The sequence below is a fragment of the Mizuhopecten yessoensis genome, unplaced genomic scaffold, assembly GCF_002113885.1.
Source record: "Mizuhopecten yessoensis strain PY_sf001 unplaced genomic scaffold, ASM211388v2 scaffold716307, whole genome shotgun sequence".
Classification (NCBI taxonomy): Eukaryota; Metazoa; Mollusca; class Bivalvia; order Pectinida; family Pectinidae; genus Mizuhopecten; species Mizuhopecten yessoensis.
The window spans coordinates 302,261-318,755 of record NW_018480051.1 but is presented as its reverse complement, the minus strand read 5'-3'; the positions used below and the strand labels follow the sequence as shown (position 1 = coordinate 318,755).

General features: G+C 35.4%; 1 protein-coding gene across 1 annotated transcript in view; it reads right to left on the bottom strand.

Moving 5' to 3' along the window:
• Nucleotides 1-5,256: 5,256 nt before the first annotated feature.
• The window catches only part of LOC110442875 (trichohyalin-like), a 19,324-nt gene continuing 8,085 nt past the window's right edge, over nt 5,257-16,495 (bottom strand). The window contains exons 8-14 of the mRNA XM_021486717.1: nt 15,667-15,838; nt 14,794-14,886; nt 13,457-13,545; nt 12,522-12,622; nt 9,949-10,954; nt 9,482-9,586; nt 5,257-7,858 (exon numbers count right to left, since the gene is read on the bottom strand). Coding sequence (XP_021342392.1) covers nt 7,829-7,858; nt 9,482-9,586; nt 9,949-10,954; nt 12,522-12,622; nt 13,457-13,545; nt 14,794-14,886; nt 15,667-15,838 — 1,596 coding nt within the window. The 3' untranslated portion in view covers nt 5,257-7,828. The remainder of the gene's footprint in view (nt 7,859-9,481; nt 9,587-9,948; nt 10,955-12,521; nt 12,623-13,456; nt 13,546-14,793; nt 14,887-15,666; nt 15,839-16,495) is intronic.

Sequence of the window (16,495 nt, the reverse complement as noted above, 5' to 3'; positions counted from 1 at the left end):
CACAAATAATACAATGCACATTTTCATAATTTAATGGATTTCTTAATCACTTTTTTCACTTAACATTTGATTTACAAATGAATTTAAGAAAAACACAACATAAAAATGTGTAATCGAACCTATCTATTAAAAATGGATTACTTTATTTTATAGTTCAACCTTTTGATTACAATCGTGGTCTTCCAACATCATGAGATATTCCTGTTTTACTTTGATATCTTGCTTAATGCCTGAATTATCTCAGGATTAACCAATTAATACTATATTCAATACTGTAATTTATTATTTAATAAAAACAATGCAACAGTATTTCATGATTTTTATACAGGTCCTTGATCAAATATGACACTCCTATTTCATTCCTAGATCAAATCTGACACTCTTATTTCATTCCTAGATCAAATATGACACTCATATTTCATTTTCCAAATAATAAAAAAGGATGAACTTTCAATCCTTTTTGTTCAGGTGATGCACCCCTTCTTGACAGTTCTAAGTTGGGAACAGAAACAGGAGAACAACCATGAAAGCCTCATCCTGCCCTGCTTCCTGGCAACCAAATGGAGCCACAATGACTACCAAACATGGACATTCCATAAGGTGAAGTTTCAATTAACAAGTTCAAATTAACATGTTCAAATGGTGCTTTAATGAAAAGATTTTACCGTACAAACGTGAAATATGTGCTTAAGTACCACTTAAATAGTCATGTGACATTTAATTATATATAGAAAAGAACAGAAAAGAGATTCTGAGCTTTTTCTTAGTTCCCTCACAAAAAAAAAAAGAAAAAGAAAAAAGATGAAGACCAACAGAGCTGGAGCCACTGTAAAAGTAAATTATATATATTTATCATCACAAAGTCAGTATTTTTTATTTTTTTTTGCTCACATATATTTAAACAAAGCACCAACCCACAATTCCTAGTTCATATTCTTCCAAGTTTTGTATACAATATTTCATGATGATAGCTTAAAATAAGTATGTTTAATAACTAAACCAAATTTATTTATAACGGGTTCCATTCCATATTTACGAGGCGATACTCCTGCCTGTATGTCATAAGGACCACTGGTTCCTTATGGTCGCCAAACCCAAACAACAGGAACTGTACATCTATGATTCACTACATAGCATTGAGAGATCAAACATGTTTGCAAAACATTGGAGGTAAGTAATCCAATTTCCATGGCATCAGCAATATTATCATAATGTTTAAAAAGATTCATAATTTCTTAGAATAATTGTATTTATGCAATGCATAACGTAATTTATATTATCTGGTTAGTATATGATATTTCCATATGTTATATTTTGTTGGTTACGGATGGAGGATAACTTTCCGTTTTTTAAACTAGTCCATCCCTTTAGAAGTAGTCACGTGATGTTTTGGTGTACTAAAGTCACGTGACCTGTGCAGAATATTTTTCCATGCTGACATTTTGAAAAGTCTCCTTAAAAAATCAGCTACCCTCCTCCTCCACTAATTTGTATCCACCTTTATGTACTATTGTGTAAAATGTAATTGTTGCACATCTTTGTTTTAAATTTTGTTTCATTTGTTGTACATATTTTAATTACAAATAGTGCGTTTATTTTGAAGCAAGCCCCATCTTTTTGGTTCTTTGTACACCTTATTATAAAAATCAACACAAATATGTATACATATGTTCGATTTCTGGCATTTAGAATAAATGCTCATTTTCGAAAATTTAAGTGTTTGTTATTTTATCGACAAAAAACATAGCAGAGTATAACCTGTGTGTGCTGTTGGGTTTAGTGCAGACTAAACACGATAATATAAGATGTGTTGTTTTGAATTAATTTTTTAAGATTGAACACCAGTGACAGCAATTTCATTATAACATTAATGTCCCGCATGATCAAGTTTCTTCGAAGTACTGTTTTGTTGTTTCATTGATGTTTGGTCTCTGCAAATGTCATGACTACAATTTTTGATGCATCAGTTATGTCTCAACTTCTTTGTTAAATTCATTTCCTGTTTTTCAATCGCTTTGTTTTCATAAAATATTTAGAAATATTCACCTATCTTCCAAAAATATACACATGTCCATATGTTCATACTTTTTTTTCTGTATACTTTTTTTTCTTTTAACTAATAATACTTTTCATTTAATAGCAACGTTTTATTTATTTGTTAAGACAGAAATTAAAATAATTAGCTAATACATTTTTTCATAAATTTAGGCAATTCCTCATTGCTTGGGGTCAAGCTCTTGGAATGGCACCAGAGACGTGCACTTGGATGGAGTCTCCTTGCTCGAGGCAAGACGACGGTCATTCATGTGGAGTCTTTGTCATGATGGTACGACATAAATTTAACTGAAATCTAAGTGAAAAATAAATAATACTCAAATACCAACTGTTTTTATTGGAAAAACTGCACACAAGTTAAGTTAATATGATGAAAAAAATTCAGAGTTCAATTTTATATTTAGGGAAACATTTGATTTAAAGATTATAATATGTTACTTATCAATCAATTTCTATAGCTATAATATATATGCATATATTTTAATGTTTCGAGAAGCAAAATGCTGTGAAATCTACTGCAGCTTAAGTTTAATTGGTCTTATATATCTACATAGAATAATTTGTATATATTATATCAGTTAACTTGTTATATTAATTCTCTCTTTTAATTATTTCAGGATGCAGCTGCAGTTATGGCAAGGAGAAAACCGTTGTTGATGAGACAATGCCATGTTAACAGCTAAAGAGTTTTTGTAAGAAAACGACTGATCCTTGGCGAATTGTGAATGTGTTCTGAACCTTCTGACCCCTTTTTATGGAGTTGTTGCCCTTTGTGGAAAAAGCCTTGTTCTGACAACTCTTCTAAAACCAAATGGGCACATGATTAACTTGTGTATGCTACCCTACAACTGTTGACTGGTCACATGATAAACTGGTGTATGTTACCCTACAACTGTTGACTGGCTACATGATAAACTGGTGTATGTTACCCTACAACTGTTGACTGATTACATGATAAACTGGTGTTTGTTACCCTACAACTGTTGACTGGTCACATGATAAACTGGTGTATGTTACCCTACAACTGTTGACTGGTCACATGATAAACTGTTGTTTGTAACACTACAACTGTTGACTGGTTACATGATAAACTGGTAGTTGTTACCCTACAACTGTTGACTGGTCACATGATAAACTGGTGTGTGTTACCCTACGACTTTTAAGTAGTCATGTGATGAACTGGTGTTTTTTTCTGTCCTATGACTGTCTACTGGTCACATGATAAACTGGTGTTTGCTACCCTATGACTGTTAAATGGTAACATGATAAACTGGTGTTTGCTACCCTACGACTGTTAACCGGTCACATGATAAACTGGTGTTTGCTACCCTACGACTGTTAAATGGTTACATGATAAACTGGTGTTTTCTACCCTATGACTGTTAAATGGTCACATGATAAACTGGTGTTTGCTACCCTACGACTGTTAAATGGTCACATGATAAACTGGTGTTTACTACCCTACGACTGTTAACTGGTCACATGATAAACTGGTGTTTGCTACCCTACGACTGTTAATGGTCACATGATAAACTAGTGTTTGCTACCCTACGACTGTTAAATGGTCACATGATAAACTGGTGTTTGCTACCCTACGACTGTTAAATGGTCACATGATAACCTGGTGTTTGCTACACTACGACTGTTAAATGGTCACATGATAAACTGGGGGTTGCTACCCTATGACTGTTAAATGGACACATGATAAACTGGTGTTTGCTACCCTACGATTGTTAAATGGTCACATGATAAACTGGTGTTTGCTACCCCTCAACTGTTAACTGGTCACATGATAAACTAGTGTTTGCTCCCCTACGACTGTTAACTGGTCACATGAGAAACTGGTGTTTGCTACACTACGACTGTTAACTGGTCACATGATAAACTGGTGTTTGCTACCCTTCAACTGTTAACTGGTCACATGATAAACTAGTGTTTGCTACCCTACGACTGTTAACTGGTCACATGATAAACTGGTGTTTGCTACCCTTCAACTGTTAACTGGTCACATGATAAACTAGTGTTTGCTACCCTACGACTGTTAACTGGTCCCATGATAAACTGGTGTTTGCTACCCTACGACTGTTAACTGGTCACATGAATATTTAAAGAGCAATGCACATGCAAAATGACGATATCATCTGACAAGAATTGAAGAAGTCATTCATGGTTGAATGGTATCCACTCGTGACCTGTGTCTACTTTTCAATGCTAAAATGAAGGCGGAGACTAAATCTGAAATACGCTCCTATACTAAAGCACAGTGTGCTTTTCAGATGCCGCCAAAACAGATACATGCCGAGTTGTATAGCATAAAATGCTGCCATATTGGGAACTGTTTTTGGATGCTGTGTACAGCATTCATAGCGGTCCTCGCCAAGCCTGGGCAAATCAAAACCAAACAACAGACTTTCTCCTTCTTCTGCAGGAAGATCTTTAAAAGCTGTGTTGATTATTTCATGGTATGATTAATGCTGTAAAATGATGAAATACATATGAAAACGGTCAATAAATCAAAGTAAAAATGTTAAAATGTTACAAAAAGGCGTGTTTTTTTCAGTGAGCATCATGAACTATATCAATCTCAGATTATTACGCTTTTTGGACCGAATAATTTCTTCACAAAAAAAACACACACTTACCTCGAAAGATCTTTAGATAATGTACGTGTTCATTATTTCATAATATAGTATGATATCAATGCTCCCCTTGGCCATCATTGCGTAGTTTCATGCTCGCGACTTGTTGAACGACTGTTTGATAACTGTCCTTGATAAAGTAGGCTTTGTGTTTTCTTTGTCTCAAAGTCTCGAAGTGAAAGAGAATGTTGACTTATACTAAAGTAGCCGTCAGCAGCTGTGCCTAACCAGTTTATAGATAGCTTCCCAATGCGATAGCAGCTGTGCCTAACGAGTTTGTAGATAGCTTCCCAATACAGTCTCTAGATAATGGTCCGATTAGTATACTACAAGTGCTTCGTGAATATAGCATTTTGAACATCAAAAATTAAAACCGTTGCTGTGAAAGCAATAATTAAGGACAGTGGTCACTATACTATTGCTGAGATAGCTCATATGGTCGGCATTTCAGAAGGCAGTACACGTACAATTCAACGGCTCCAATAAAAAAAAACTCGTAACAAACTGAAACCTTCATTATTACAAAATACTTTTATTAAAATAATTGTAAATAAATATTTGTATCTGATATATCAACAATAACATATAACTAGTGTATAAAATATAGTCACACACACACTCACAGGGATGTCATATTCATCACTGGTAATTGATGTAAGCTGATACATTTGCATCAATAAAGTGATGTCTGAATCCATCACAAACTACCTTTTTCCCTGATAATCACATGTTAACCCAAACCATCTTATTATCAATGCTATAAAACTGTTTTCCCATTGAAAATTTTTAAGGAGAAAATGATTTACTGGGGGTAGGTAGATGACTTATTTAAAAACACCTGTACGGATATCACTAAAAAACCATTGTATGTTGAGTTGTGTACTTATACTTACAATGCATACAAACTAATACAAATGCTGTCTAATGTTTAAAAGTAAATAATGCTTAAATCACGAGGAAAAATATGTCCTTAATTTTTTTTTATATGATGAATTCAGGCTCCTATTTTTCCAGGTCAGTTTCGAAACATAAACAGGTCATTTTGATCATCAAATTAGAAATTGCTTCTGGTTGCTACCTGGTAGGTTGGAGAATTTAGGTAAACATAGTCTACATGTACCTGACAAAAACTCATGATAAGTAGAATGCAAGTTTATTGCTAATTAATAATCCAACATCTTGCATATCATTATCATTAAATAGAGCAGAATAGGTTAATTGATAAATGGATTTTTTACAAATCAAAATAGCTTACCATGACCTTTACCTTTTGACACCAAAATTGTTTGCATTATTTCCTTTTTCTAAAATACAAGGCTGGTTCGGAATGTAAAATGTTCAAGACTATTGACTAGGTGAAAATAATACTGCTAATCAATGAAACATTGTAGAAAGGAATGAAATGCTACATACAATGTAACTATTAATAGGGAGACAGCATGTTTTTTTTTACATTAGTAAATAGCAATGTGAAGCAATGTGAACCCTATTTTAGTGGTGGTAGGCCCATGCCTGCTGATAAGCCCCCTCATTTCTCTCTCCCTCTCTCCTTCTATTTGTGAGGAGGAGAGGGGAATATCTTTGCTCGTAACAAGAAATATGCCAACCCCTAATTTGACCGATTTTTCGGGCACAGAGCCGAAAGACTTTATCACCGATAAAATAAGTAAAATGTGATGTATAATTTTGAGATTGATTTAAAGAAAACATAAAATGAGATGTAAACGTTATATATTTGTTGCTTTTCAAAAAAACAACATTGCTGCAATATATTTGTTATGACATGGACGGATATCGCTGTATAACAGTACCAGGTAATAAATACATCAGCTGTGAATCTGTTGAACTATACAGACACATTGTACCTAAATACACTGTTTAAAACAGCACTGTTTGAGAATTTTGGCATTCCAACCTATGGAAAACAACAGAATACTGTATATATATCATGTAAAATGTTCCTGCATTAAGCAATAAATAATTATATTTATTCACAGAAAACATCGTTTTTGACTTCCAGCAAATGCGTCTGAATGAAAGTTATATTTCAAAAATATTACTGGGTAAACTTTAAACGATTTTTCACAAATTGTAGAAGATTTCAACAAAAGGTCATATCAGAAAAGGGGAATAACTCCTATCAAAAAAGACTAATAAAAGTAGATCTTAACAGGGTATTTAATAAAGTTGGTCTCTTCTGCTTGTTTGACGGGATTTCATTTCATTAAATTACTGATTAATAAGGTAGTTTCCTTAGTGATGGACATAAACATTGAGGCATTTGATAAGGATGGCTGTGCCATTGAAATGTTGTGCCAAAAAAAATAATGAACTTTTTTAGTCTAAAAGACTGTTACTGTACAAAACAGTTAAATTACTGGGAATATCTTTAACTCATTCACCCCTGAAGACACATTTGAACTCTTCCAATTCAAAGGTTGGAATAGTTCATTATGAAACTTCAGGGGTGAATGAGTTAACAAGATAAAATCTATAAAACCTTTCTCTGTCAAAATCTGTTTCTGCCATATTGGAGTATCTGATGTATTCTTGCAAAGTAAAATGACCTTTGTGTGTATGAATAGTTTTAAAATAACATATGCTTGCTAAAAGAAATATGATATCCTGTTAAACAGTTTAAACTACTTTCATCCTACATAATTTTTCCCTGACTAAATAGCCATGGCAGTATATGACATTTCATAAGAGACATTGCTTAAAACTCCATTGTAAAATTAATACTTTCCTGACGTAATAGTTTCAAACAAAATTTTGCTTCTGATTTTATTTTATTTTTTAAAATTATGCTTGACGTTTACCAAATAAGAAGAGACTTCAGCTTAATGAGGAAAAAAACCCCAAGAGATGATGATTATCTGGGTGATCTGATTCTGGGACATTTCAAAAGAGATAGATGCTAAAAAAAATATAAAATCTTTTTGATAAAATGTGTTTTAATGAAATGTCATTCAAATTAGTGGAACCAACTAAGTATGATGAAATGCTGAACTTTCAAATATCATGGGTGACAATGTTTTGAAAGAGTAATACAATATTTGTAAAAACATCATCAGTTTCTGGGTAGTTTAGATTGCATAAATTGTTTACAGTTCATAACTCCAATATTACTGTTGTCACTGGCTGCCTCCCTCTCTGGCTTCATCCTGGATAAGAGAAGAAATATTATAAGAGAAAGAAAAAATTCGTAAAATTGATGGATTATGCTCCCCTAAAAGGTCATTAAAATAAAGAGACAAACTGACTGTGATTAGTTGAATACCCCTACTATCTGTGAAAAGTTGAATATCGAAACTGACTGTGATAAGTTGAATATTGAAACTGACTGTGATAAGTTGACAACCTCTATTGTCTATGATAAATTGAATACCCCTACTGTCTCAGTATCTCTGATAAGTTGAATACATCTACTGTCTTTGATAAATTGAATACCTCTTCTGTCTGTGAGAGGTTGAAAACCCCTTCTGTCTGATATAAGTTGAATACCCCGACTGTCTGTGACAAGTTGAATACCCCCACCATCTGTGATATGTTGAATACCCCTGCTGTCTCAGTGTCTGATAAGTTGAATACCCCTACTGTCTCAGTGTATGCGATAAGTTGAATATCGAAACTGACTGTGATAAGTTGACTACCTCTATTGTCTATGATAAATTGAATACCCCTACTGTCTCAGTGTCTGTGATAAGTTGAATACATCTACTGACTGTGATAAGTTGAATACCCCTACTGTCTGTGATAAGTTGAATACCCCTATATAGCTACTGTCTGTGATACGTTGAATACCCATACTGACTGTGATAAGTTGAATAACCCTACTGTCTCAGTGTCTGTGATAAGTTGAATACATCTACTGTCTGTGATAAGTTTAATACCCCCCTACTGTCTGTGATAAGTTGAATACCCCTACTGGCTGTGATAAGTTGAATACCCCCTACTGTCTGTGATAAGTTGAATACACCTATATAGCTACTGTCTGTGATACGTTGAATACCCATACTGACTGTGATAAGTTGAATAACCCTACTGTCGTTATACTTTACTTTTTGTCATTCATTATCTTCACTTATATAACAAATACTTAAGTTTAGCCATTAGAAAAATGAAAATCCTCAAAATCGATGACAAGTTTAAGAGAAATAATATCTGCTGTGTAATAGTCGCAACAAAAACAAACCAAAAAAATACTGTTTTTAATTTTGAAAGCCTATCATTTGTTGATTTTGCTGTTTTATGAACAGTTTTTAAAACTAAGGTTTGTCTGCATTTTTATTTGTATTTCCCACAAAGCAAAGCATGTAACATATTGTTTAAAATACATGTAGTAATGTTTATTTCCGTTTTAAGATTGACCAATCAGCTGCTGTGAAACAACCTTCTTTGGTTTCTCTCTTCAGTCTCAAACTTTATCGACTTTGATAGTCTAGGACACATGTTTCTCACATATTTTTCATACCCGTTGATAAATGTGCAAAATATTAGGTGAAAACTACCAAGAAAGCATACATATCTGTTTCCGTTGATTTAAGTGAGAAAACATATTTTGAAAAATGTTGATAAAAAGGATCCTGAGTGGATTTCAGCCAATCAGAACCTCTTTTGGCAAAACATTTGATACTTGGTTGATATAGTGTACAGAGACCAATCGGATTCCTGACCGATCCTTTTTTAATTAAAATTTCTATTTCGTTATTTGGTTAAATGGTTAAATTCAACTGTCTGTGCTTTCACACACAATCATTTTTACTGCTCAACATTTCCATGCGTACCTCTTTCAATGGAGACGAAGGGTTTGTAGATTTCTCCAGAGTTTCAATCATTTTCTTTGACTCAAGTAGAAGACGCTGCAGTTTTCTACCGGGTGAAGCTTCAGGCTGGAAAAAAATATCACCTGTTTTAATATGCTAATTAATTAGTCATTCAATATTAATACCTGGTAAGTTTAAATCCATAGAGCCATCACAAGCAATCTTCTTTTACCTGACTAACCTCAAATACTAAGTTTTGTGCATAAATAATTGCATGTTCTATGTACACTTGACATTTTAATGTGAACATCATGCCTGTCAACTGTGTCAGCTTATATTTTCAAATTCTGACATTTTCTTTAATTTAACTCTTTCACCCCTGAAGACACATTTGAACTCTTCCAATTCAAAGGTTGGAATAGTTCATTATGAAATTTCAGGGGTGAATGAGTTAAAAGGTTACAACAATCATATAGAGAACAACTTACATCGGAGCTGGCAAGATGTCTTCTGGCTGAGAAATCATCGTCAAGTTCATGTTCGTCATCTAAAAACGAAGAAAGTCTATCCTCGAAGGACACAGATCTGTTCTCCTGTGGAGAGTGAGACAGGATTACCTCCCCTGCATCAGGTCGTCTTCCACTTGCATATCTCGGTGAATTATTTCCTCCTTGATCCCCCTGAGTCAGTCTTTGTCTCTCTTCCTCTTCACCGGAACTTTGTGTACGCTGTCTTGCAGAACCTGGGGAATTACTCCGCATTGCGTCCCCTAGGCCTTGCCATCTGACTGGTTTCTGTGAAGCAGAATCTGTATTCCAGCTATCCTCCAGTGAAAGTCTGATGTTCTGTTCCTCAGGGGAATTTTTATGAGAAACACGTTTATCGTTTTTACACAATGGAGGAGTCCTAAACTGGCCATCGCTGTCCTGGTTCTGCTCAGACAGAAGTTCAAAATCGGCACTTTGTTCTTGTTCCATTTGAACAGTACTTTGTGGCTCATGTTGAACATGTTCATTTCGAGTGTCTTTGTCAATTTCATGATGACCTTGAGCAACAGGTAAAAGCTTATGAAAAATCTGTCTTCTACTTTTCGGAGAATTTGATTTTTTCTGCTTCCTGCTGAAGTTTTCCGATTCCAACAATCCCACAGGTAAACTTTCATGAAAATTTCTAGTTTCAATTGGGCTCGCTGGAACTAACTCGGGTGAATGTTGACGAAGACGGTGCTGCTCTTGCCTTTCTGATGTTCGGGAGGAATTTCCACTCTGGCGTTGTGAAGCTGATGACGGTGCTGGTATCCGGGAGGAACTGGCATTCTGCCTTTGTGAGTTATCTTGTTTTTCACATGGTCCCCCTTTCTGTGGGTATGATCTTGGTAAGTAAGCTTGGTTTTGTGTTTCTAAGTTTTGGTAGCGCGGTGATTCGTTGATGGTTGGCGTGGGAGACAGGCTACTGTGGGACTTGTTACCGTAACTGCCACTTCCTCGTGATGAGCTGAGAATTAAAACACAAAAATGAGCATTTCCATATATATGTAAACAGGAAAGGAAAATGCAACGGCCAGACAGAAATTCAAACCAAGGACCTCTACATTCTAGCCGGACACACTAACAAACTAAAATATCTGGCAATCCACCCAGTCTGTTAACAGTACACATTAGAAAATANACCCCAGGGTCAAGAAATTCACAATTTTGGTGGAGCACCTTAAGACCCTTCCATCTATGAAGAGTGTTTGATTCTACCATATCTGGGTCTTGAGAAGAAGATTTTTGAAATTTTAGTCAATTTGACCCTTTTTGGCCCCGCCCCTCAGGCCTCTGGGGGGCCGGGGACCAAACCGGCAACTATTTTTGTTGACCTTTGGCCATGGAAGGTTTCTGCAAAATTTCATTGAAATTGGTTCAGGGGTTTTGGAGAAGAAGTCAAAAATGTAAATTGTTTACAGACGGACGACGACGGACAAAAGGCGATCACAATTGGTCACTTAAAAAAAAAAAATATCACTAAAATTAAAGATGTATGCTTTAGATTTAATACAAAAAAGTCTATGCAACATTCAAACAAATCGGTAATTCAGTGACTTTTCTACCAGTAAAAATTCAAGAAAGAAAACCGTAAGACAAGCTACGAATAAAAAATTCTGACATCCCCTGGACAGTGTGAGATATATCCTTTTCTCCTACCCTTCACAGGTGTGTCTCCTGTTTTAGCCGGGAAAGATTAATAGAATCTTCCCCTACCTTGAGGATGTGACAGAGAAATCTCCAACCCGAGGGGTGATGTTTTTTGGTTGTCTAACCCGAAAAAAACATCAGCCCGAGGGTTGGAGATTTCTCTGTTACACCCTCAAGGTAGGGGATGATTATTTTTCTCTCATCCTATTATTTCAGTCACAGCTCCACCGACAGTAGTCTGCCATGTTTGTAAACAAAAACACATGTGGGGCATGCATATCGTCATTCACTTTTGATGATGTCACAATTACTGATGACGCATTTTAACGACGTCACAATCGAACACTTGCTAATCGGCACGAGGCTATCGCCCCCTAGGGGGTGACAATCTTTCCCTGGGGAGAGATAGCCTCGTGCCGACTAGCACATGTTCAATTGTGACGTCATTAAACTGTGTCACCTGTAATTGTGACGTCATCAATAGTGAATGACGATATTCACACTGCACATTTTTTTTTTAAAAAACATTGCAGACTACTGTCGGTGGAGTTGTGACTGAAATAATAGGATGGGAGAAAAATAATCCTCCCCTACTTTGGGGGTGTAACAGAGAAATTTGTCTCTCACACCCTCAAGGAAGGGGAAGATTCTTTTAGTCTCAACCTTGGGGNGGGGGGGGGGGGGGGTCCCCATTCATAACAATGGTATGAAGTGACGTCAACAATGCATCAACATCAGGTCAACCCTGAATTGAGCCTGTGGCATTAACATTACATCATGTAAAGAAATTTACATCGGGGAAAGATTCTTAAGTTGCCCCAGGAGGTGAGATATTCTGTTATTCTGTACCAGTAGTCTGGTTGACTATATATCTCCAATCTTACTTGTACTCCTCCAGACTACCCTGCTGTTTTGTAATAATCTCCTTTGTTGTGTCCAAGTTCAACTGCAACAAATTCAGCTCCCTCTGTTGGCGTTCATACAACTGAAACAAAACAGGATAAGATTTATAATAATGATATTAATAATTTGAGGTTCTTATACACCGCTTTATCACAACCTAGTTAGTAAGTTATCTCAAAGCAGTTCAAAAATTATTATCCATGGTTATGGGGCCTTTGCAGCCAGCCAATATCTTTCCCCACTCCCTGAGGAGCATACAGGCGGTGCTGTCATTTCGGCGCTCTCAGCTAGCATTCAACAATTCTAGCACTGCCCAACCATGTACTCATTTACAGCTGAATAGACTGGAACAAGCAGAGTAAAATATCTTGCTCAAAGATACAACACAGTGCTGTGCAATGACTCGAACCTGCAGTCTTTTGATCACGAGCCCGGAGTGCTACCACTAGACTACCGTTCCTCCTACTTTCAGAACAATATAGACACAGAATTTAAATCTTTTGACTATGAATGGACGAAAAGGAAATATGCCTCCCCGATACTCCAGTGCGACCCCACCCCGTCGCTCACCTTGGTGGACAACTGTGTTGGCACTGGGTTAATAGAGCTTTTACCAGAGAAGGGTGAATATTTGACTGGGCGCAAATTCCCCGGTATAGAGTATTACTTTGCATGGCATAATGAAAGGTGATTCATTGTAATCCTGTCGCTACACCATATAATTCACTACTGTATCGTGGAATATTTCTGTAATTACGCGGGTCATTAGCGTGGTCACAAAAAATATGATTCGCAGCATAATATGACCAAAAAAAATATTTGTATACAGTATACATGTAGTACCCTCACAGTTTTTATTTTTGGTAATATTAGTTTAATTTGTCGACCACCTACATGGCCTCTGTGTCTATAATACCTCTCTGACATGTCGGAGCTGATGGTCTGTTCTGCCCTGTTTTGCTCGGAGCGATTCAATCACTTGGTCCTTACACTTCTCTCGGTCATCTGAAAAAGGATTTATATATTTGTTGAAGATCAAGGATTCTCTTAAAAGATCTTTATGGTAGTTTTCAATACAATACAGTTTGAAGGATTTCTTTTTGAGTTAATTTACATTTGTCTTCTAGAAGTGTCATACCCTACAGCAGGACTTTTCCACAGGTATGATATTTTCATAATTTCGTGGATCAATAAAGAGAACGCTAAAATATGATCTGCAGAATCACATGACAAGCGTAAAAATGAGCCGCGATTATTAACATCAAAATAGTCATGATTTATCAATAGTAGTACCAGTAATACCAGTAAAACCAGATGTTTGAAAATAGATTGTATCACAGATATCCATATCCAGTAGTTTTGTTGATGATTTGTTTAACAAAATACACTTACTTGCTGTTCAATAAGCTTTAAAAAAATCTGATCATTTGACTATTTGACACTTTATATGCCAAATGTCCCGTTTCTGTTCTGAAACACTGCGAATTTTTATTCCTTCTCATGTCTACATCGTGAATTTATAATCTATGTTGATAGGGAAAGACTGTTTTGGATCATATTCATACTTTTTTCTAAAATAATGAGGAAAACTTAAAAAAACATGGGAAATTCTACAATCATACGCCATGAAGTTTAGACTTATTAAACATGATCTGCACAAAAATAGCTCAGAGTAGGGGAGGGACGTACCGAAATGGTTCAGTTATTCTATCCTGTTTTGATAACTCTTACACATGCAAGCAATTTATTTTTTGTTTTTGTTTTTGCGGAATCATTCAATCAATACAGTGATATCAATAAACAAGTATTATACAATATTCATAGACTGCATTTTTTCTTGCAATAAGCCCAGGGGGGCACCACATTATCTTTAACTTAACAGTAGGAGACCTATTACTGGAAAATAAACTAACTTTTACCGCATTTTTATTGAACTGCAATTCCGTCTTTGCGTATTGCAGAGTTATCTTCTCTTGTGAGCAGGTATTGATTGTTACGTCATTGGTTTGTGTGTGAAAATTACGTTGTTTTCTCAAAAATTGATGACGTTAATTACTCTCAGAAACAAATGACGTAACAATCAGNACTCTCACAAACCAATGACGTAACAATCAATACCAGCTCACAAGAGCAGATAACTCTGTAATACGAAAAGATGGAATAGATATAGGTGGGCTTATTTCCAGGCATGGGCTTATTCCCTAAAATAAAATATGGTATAATCTGGTAATTATTTCTGCTATATATACATACTGAATTCATCCTGTATGACAGTCTGTAGATGTTTGAGTTTATCCAGCCTCCCCGTCATCTCCTGAAACTCTGAATCTCTCTTCGTCACCAGCTCTGCCAACAGAACGTAACACACACAGTTCAAAACATCTCTTTTCTATAAACAGCTACATGTATCAACTGATTTTGTAAAGTATGAAATGTATCAATTGTCCAGGGGTTTATTACATATTAGAAGACTATCAGAAGAACACTGTTACACAAAATTCATTTCTGAATTGATATTAATACATTGTAAGCATCATGCCATGTTCAAGCATATCAATTGGAATTTTGGAATTTAATTTTGAAAAATAAAATCATCCAGGATAGACTTTTATCAAGTACTCTTGAGTTACATACAATATTGTGCTTAGGGGAAGAGGTATAATCTTTATTGAACTAATGTCATCGGTGTTTATTGGAAAACAATCATAACCCCCACAAAATATTAAAGCAGAGACGAACATTTGGTGAGATAACTCATTTCTAAAAACTAATATTTTGAATTATCAAATATGCATTTTTTGGCCCAGAGCTAATTTAGGTCATCAATATTATTTTCCCAAATTAACCTCTAAAACATCTTCACCTACTTATGATGATTGAAGGTTCATGCAGATGATCAAAATAATCAAGAAAATATGTAGTTCTTAAAAACAAAAGCACATAATAATAGTTTTTAATTGTTCTGGCAGTTTTAGAATATGATTTTCATATACTTTTGTTCGCATTTTTTATGGCATGACAAATTATCAACATGAAACTCCATTTGAAAATTAAAGTTTTCTGGACATAAATTATCTAGTAAAGAATTTATTCCAACTAAAACTTGAATAAGCATTCCTTCCTCACCCGTGGAGAGTTCCAATTCCTGTTTGAGGTTGCTGTGTTTCTGTTTCCACTGATTTGCCTGTTTGATGGCGTCCACCTCTCTGTTCTGACACTCTCTACTACGAATGTCCAGCTGTTTTAACCGGCCATTCAGCTCCTGTATATGGGCAGTTGCAGTGGTCAGGTCTTGTTCCTGAATTAAAAGTGAAGTGACAAGTTGTTATCTAGGTCAATCTGGCAGAGAGTTAGGGGATTCAGAATTAGAGCTCAGGTAGCAATTAATTAACACTACAGGTGACAAGACATCGGCAAATTTAAAAAAAAAATGATAACTGAACAGTTCAGCAATCAGGGTCATATCTGATGTCTCATATCTGATGTCAGGGTTGAATGAGATGAAATACATTTAAAACAACTTTAAAAAAATATAAAAACACTGACAGGTCAGCAAGGGCCCTGAATGTGCCTGGCCATAACCCCATAGTATATTTTTAGTAACAGTGACCTTGACCTTCAAAACTTTTTTGACCTTTAGCAGATTTATATATCACAGCGTATCACCAAATCAATTTCCAATATTATAAGCCTTCTGAGTTTTGAGATAACTTCCAGAAACGAAAGTGTGGACAGACGGACACAGTGATTACTTAATTTAATATATATGCATAACAGAAAAGGTCTTCAGTTTAAGGACCCCCATACCACTGTCAAAACTATTACTAAGTGTTGAAACTATTTTTTCCAGGATGACTACAGTTTTGATCAATCATTTCTGAAAGAAAACCATACTTTGCGGGACTTTAAGGAGAAATAATAAAGATGAAATAAACATAATACTATCAACAACAGT